General features: G+C 32.9%; 1 protein-coding gene across 1 annotated transcript; it reads right to left on the bottom strand.

Moving 5' to 3' along the window:
* Positions 1–1,906: 1,906 nt before the first annotated feature.
* LOC138885431 (uncharacterized) lies at positions 1,907–5,083 on the bottom strand. Its single transcript, XM_070166379.1, has 7 exons — positions 4,993–5,083; positions 4,102–4,306; positions 3,884–3,912; positions 3,682–3,760; positions 3,361–3,581; positions 2,553–3,163; positions 1,907–2,350 (listed from the first exon to the last, which is right to left on the bottom strand). Exons 1-7 carry the CDS (start codon positions 5,081–5,083, stop codon positions 1,907–1,909), a joined length of 1,680 nt encoding a protein of 559 aa, XP_070022480.1.
* Between the last annotated feature and the right edge of the window lie 917 nt (positions 5,084–6,000).

Raw genomic sequence — 6,000 nt, 5'->3', positions numbered from 1 at the left:
ATTTGGACAGAATTGGTATGTCTGTATTTCATGATTGTAGTTAATTTGTAGTTAAATTGTAGAGCAAGTTGAAGACTTATAATATTAACTGTAGTTTGAATGTAAATATTATTGAGACCTTATGGTAGTTGCTGTGTTTCATGTGTTGCTATGTATAGTAGCTAAAGTGTAGCTATTTGTTAGATTATTTGAATTCTGGCTTTGTAGTTTAAAGTGTAGCTGCTTTGTTGATAATTGTAGTTACACTGTAGCTTATAGTAGATTTTATTTTATTTTGTAGCACATTGATGTTATTATGTATTACCTGAGAAAAAGAGGCAAATATGGCCCCAACAACAACAACACTAGGTTTACAACAACCGATTGCTTGTTCAAGTCAAAGATTGAACGAATCTATGAGAAGTTCATAAGTTCTCCGCCTGAAAAAAAGTATTCGGTTGTTAAACCCGATGATGATGTTGCAGAATATATTCTTGGGTATAGACTTCTTACTAATGTTGCCTCGGATGAAGTTGACTATGCCATCATGCCTGTGAACATTGTAGAGAATTTCCATTGGTTGTTGGTCGTTTTCGACATAGCGGACATGCAACTTTATGTGTATGATTCCTTGGTGTCTTCACACCATCATAATGCTGTTGAATCATGTGTTGATAAGTTTTCAATCATTATCCTTCTGTATTTGTCTTGCACTGGTTTCTACAGGAAGCGTAAAGACATTGACTTCAAGACCACAAAGGCATACATTGAGAAACCAGTTACAGACCCTCTTAACATATAGTGGATGGTTGCGGAGATTCCACACCAAAAGGAAGGATCACTGTAAAAAAACTATTCTCTCTTTCTAGATGTTTAATTATTTTTTTTTATAATCATTTGTTAAATAATTAAATTTTTTGTCTTATGCAGCGATTGTGGTGTATTTGTGGCGGCTTTTGCGGAGTATGTTAGCCTTGGAGATTTGTCAATCCCTTCAGAAGACCTTTCAGATATCGACCAACACCGTAGACACTATGGAGCTCTCCTATGGGACTATGATACAAAGAAGCAAGAAGATGGGTCAATCAGTGAAAGTGAGGTTACAGGCAGGCTAGCAAGGAGGAAGGGTGCTCCTGCTTTGAATGAGAAGACTAGAGTCCAGAGAAAGAAGAAATAGTGTCATGTTTTCCTAGTTTAGTTGATTCCAATTTGTAGTTGAAGGAGAATACACTACTTTATGAACAAAATTTTTATTTTTTTTATTGTAGCATACCTTTTTGTTTTGTTATTTTATGTTTCATTATTAGTTGTTCACTTGAATATAAATTGGTTGTTTACAGCACTGTATCTTCATTATATTAAATATGAGTATTTTGATGTTAGAATACAATTTACCTACAAATAATCTTCACAATATCTACATTTTGGAAACACTCAATGTAGTTATTGTATATAATTTTGTAGTTGTATATGTTCATAATTTTTATGAAATACCTTCAAGTTCTAGGTAATATCTGTATATAACTGTCAGTTGAAGTTAAATTACACAACAAACAGAAGAAATAAATACTCCAATCATAGAAATATATTATCCACAATTTATCTACAAATCATCTATAAATTATTACCAAGACTACAATTTAACTACATTTAACCTATATTTTACCTACAATCTGGAAATACTTTACATTAAAGTTACTTTTTTAATATCAGTTGTATTGTAGATAATAAATATTAAAATTTAATTACATTATATCAAAGAAAAATTTAGATGCCTGACACAATACATAAAAACATCTTAAACACATATAAACAAATTGTAGTCTACTTCATAATGATCTTTAAAAACTTAAACGATTACACAAAAAATCTGCTAACTTTAACTCACTAACAGTTAGTTTGAATAACTATTCTAACTACATGATATTCATTTCTTCTTGGGCGCATTCTTGAAAGATCTTTTGTTATGCCCTTCACCTCCACAATTTCCACATGACACCTTGTACTTCTTTGACTTTATTTCATCATATGTTTTATATCTTTCTTTTTGAGGTCTCCCTAGCTGCCTTTTATCTCCCGTCGGTGGATTTACTACCTCATCCAAAATATATTGTGACACATTCCATTTGCTTTCATCAGGAAGAGGATTTACTGGTATTTCATACGTACGCAGAAGGCTCTCCCTTGTGTAATACGGAGAGCAATAGTTTTCATATGTTTCATTCCTGTGCATTAATGCTGCCAAATCATGCGTACATGGAAGTTCTTTAAGTTGGAATTGGCCACAGCTACATTTCTTGTTTTCTTGACACATAATGTACCGCTTCACACCATCTAACACAGTATGTATATGATATGTTGAAGCCCCCACCTACAATTACCGAACAAACAGAAAAATATTATCTCAATCATAAAAATAGATTATCTACAACTTATTTACAAATCATCTACAAATATTCTACACCTTATCTACAACCTACAATTATCTACAATTTGACTACAATTTATCTACAATCTGAAAACACTGCATATTAAGTAATTTATTTTTTCTGAACCAAATAAACAGATCTTACCCTAAGCTTCTGAGATAATGTTCTGTTGTTCTCTAATTCTTTGTTGAATTTGGACCCAAGAAATGTGAAAGTACCCTTCGCCTTCAATAACTTCTCGTTGGTCCAACGTTCTAGCAGTGTCCGCATATACTCTAAAAAGTCAAATATCGCTAGCTCTCTTGCATCTTTTGTTACAGCGTTCAACGACTCTGCAATATTTGATGTCATTGTCCACGTTCTATTCACTGTTGCATGTACTCTTGACCATCTATGATAGCCAATATCATATAGGTAAGATTTCACATGCGGGTCTACCTCTTCAGTCTTCGACATCCTTTCATTAAATTCATCCAGAGTGTATGACCGTGTTGTAGCAAAGTACAATTCATGTAATTGTAGATGACCTTTCTTGAATTTTGACCTTATATTTGTCCAAATATGCCACATGCAAGAGTAGTGTGGCATGCCCGGATAGATAATTGATGTTACCTTCAGTATACTCTCATTCCTATCTGAAACAACACACATTGAAGGTCTTTCGCCATATGCCTGCTTGAATTGCTCAAAGAACCACTTCCAAGATGCGTCGTTTTCAGAATCAACCACAGCATATGCCAAGGGCAATATTGTACCTACATTATTAATTCATAAAATATTAATTGACAGCTTTGAAAATGTATATAAAAATATAAATACATAACAACTACAATATATCTTCATAATATAGACAATTTATCTACATTTCATGTAATAGCTACAAAATTACTACAATGTATCTACATTTTATAGACTGCCTACAAAATAATTACAAATTTTTTACACTTTTTACCTGCTGCATCCATGGTGCTTGCTGTCAGCATAATCCCCCTATAGGCTGACTTTAAGAATGTCTCATCAACCGCTACTACTGGCCTACAATGTTGCCAACCACTTATTGATGTACAAAGAGCAACAAATGCATATAAGAAGCATTCATCTGCTGTCTTCTTCAATTTAACAACCGAACCAGGATAAGTCTCCTCAAGAATATAAAAATATTTGGGTAATTTGCTGTAGAAGTAAGCCGGATTCCCTCTCAAAAAACTGTAAAGCCTTTTCCTTTGCTCTCCATGCTTGCATATAGCTTAGGTTCACTCAGTGTTCGGATAACATGTCAGTTTGTATGTCCTTTGGTGTGTAAACAGTCTTAGGATCACAATACTTTGGAATGACCATGCTACCAACTACAGCTGCAGTACATTTGCGTTGTATGAATGTTTCGTCCATTAAGGAGCATGTGTGTTGTCGGTTGAAACTCCTTATCTTGAACATTGCGGAATCATTAATTGACGTTGCCTTGAAGTGCTATTTACAGTTTTCACCAACGCATACAAGCCAGTAGCTACAAAAAAATACAATATTTAATACAGATTATACATATAGATGCAACAAAAGGACTGTTTTAACATAAAGTAACATAAACTACAATTTGACTACAATGTAACTACAATTTATCTACAATGTTTAAAAAACACATATCTTGAGTAAAACACTGATTTTAATGATCTTTTCTCCACAAATATCTCCATACCTTCTATGACTAGATCTTTTAACTCTGAACTGGAACTTGTGCATCACAGAAAAGTGCTTCATTGCAGCAGCTACAGTTTGCTTGTCCTGATACACTTGTCCTTCTTCAATAGCAGTTTGCGTAGATTCTGTTATTATTTCACTTTGATATTCCTCTATAGCTGGAGAGTATAGCATATCAAGTAACTTTAGGGATCCAAACGAACCTGCATTAAAATAAAGATAAACAGTGTCATTATAGTTTTGTAGAATCTTTGTAGATAATTTGTAGATATAGTGAAAATTTTATAGTCATCCATTTTAGGATGTCAGACATTGTAGTTAAATTGTACTATAATTATTACAATTTGTAGAAATTTGTGAAAATAATACTGCTTCGTACATAATTAAACCGATTTCTTTTATATTTGACTAGATTTTGTTCTAAACATAGATTGTAGTTTTATTTGAAGACAACATTTTGAAATCAACAATTTCTAATCATAGATTGTAGTTTATTTTGTCGTATAAATGTAGTAACTTTGTAGATAATTTTGAAAACAACATTGCTTTATTCTTTCATTAAACTGATTTGTAGTTTAATTGTAGGTAAATGTAGTAATTTTGTAGATAATACCGTAAAACCATAATTCTATGCAATTTCGAACTATACAAACCTGCACTTGTATTATCGTTGGTGATTGCCAATTCCATATTGAAATCTCGTACACTTATACATAACGATATGAACCTAAGTTTTTATTCTCTTTTTTGGTCTCCATATACACACGAACCCCCATATCATTCCTAATCTCCATTGGGGGACAATTGTCGTTCACCATGTATTTGATTTCTACAATTTTTTCTGAAGTATCAATCGATAGTTGTTATGCAATTGTAGAAATCAGAATACTGTAGCTTGCATTCTCATCTACCACAATGGCATCAACTTCAAAATCTCTAAATCTGCCATAGTTATCCCAATTCCCATTCAACTGTAGCATGATTGCGATTTTGGACATGATTGTGTGTTGTTGCTAATGTATTATTCTAAATTTTTTCGTTTTTTTTGGATTTCTAGATTGAGAGAAAAAAAGATGAAGAATAGATATATGATCGCCAATTTGATTTCTGAAAACGACGAAGAACAAAATATAGCAATGTTGAGTTGTTGAATCTCGAAAATTTGAATTCTACAATTTGAATTCAGTTTGTTGAAGTTGTTCGTAGTTTGCTGAAGCTGTTCGTACTTTTTTAAAAAAAAAATTTGAATTGTAGTTTAAGAGTAAATTACGCAGATGCGAAATCTCCTTTCCGTTTCAAAACTTGAATTTAATGTAGAATCAATCAATCCCAAGATTCTTTCCTGATTTTTCGCGTTTTATTAAGGGAAGATTCTGCCCTATTAATTCCTAATAAATGAATGGTACAGAAATTGTAGGAAAAATATGGACTAGGCGGGTAATTTAGATACTATACATATATTTGGTAATAAAGTTTCATATATGGTATAGGAAGGAAAAAATCCCGACAAAAAATGGCTTATTGGTAATTGGAGGGGAATCAAAACAAAAGGAAAAAATAACATGCTATAACAACACATAACAGAAATTGACAATTTTTAGCCTTATATTAGGTTTGACAAAGATAGCCCCAAACAATTGGCATTATATAGCCAAATCCGGACCAAGAGAAGACCACCTTTACTTGTCCATATGGAACCTTCATCTTCTCTCGAATGTCGTTCGGATTGTGTAATGCTCCAGCGACATTCCAAAGATGCATGATGGCTATTTTCACCGACATGGTGGAAGATATATTGGAGGTCTTCATGGATGATTTCAGCGTAGTTGGTTATTCCTTTGAAGAGTGTTTGGGTAATTTGGATAGAGTGTTGGCCCGGTATGAAGACACAAACCTC

Source organism: Nicotiana sylvestris, chromosome 2 (genome assembly GCF_000393655.2).
Source record: "Nicotiana sylvestris chromosome 2, ASM39365v2, whole genome shotgun sequence".
Lineage (NCBI taxonomy): Eukaryota > Viridiplantae > Streptophyta > Magnoliopsida > Solanales > Solanaceae > Nicotiana > Nicotiana sylvestris.
Note: the sequence above shows the minus strand (reverse complement) of the source record. Positions and strands in the feature narration are given on the sequence as shown.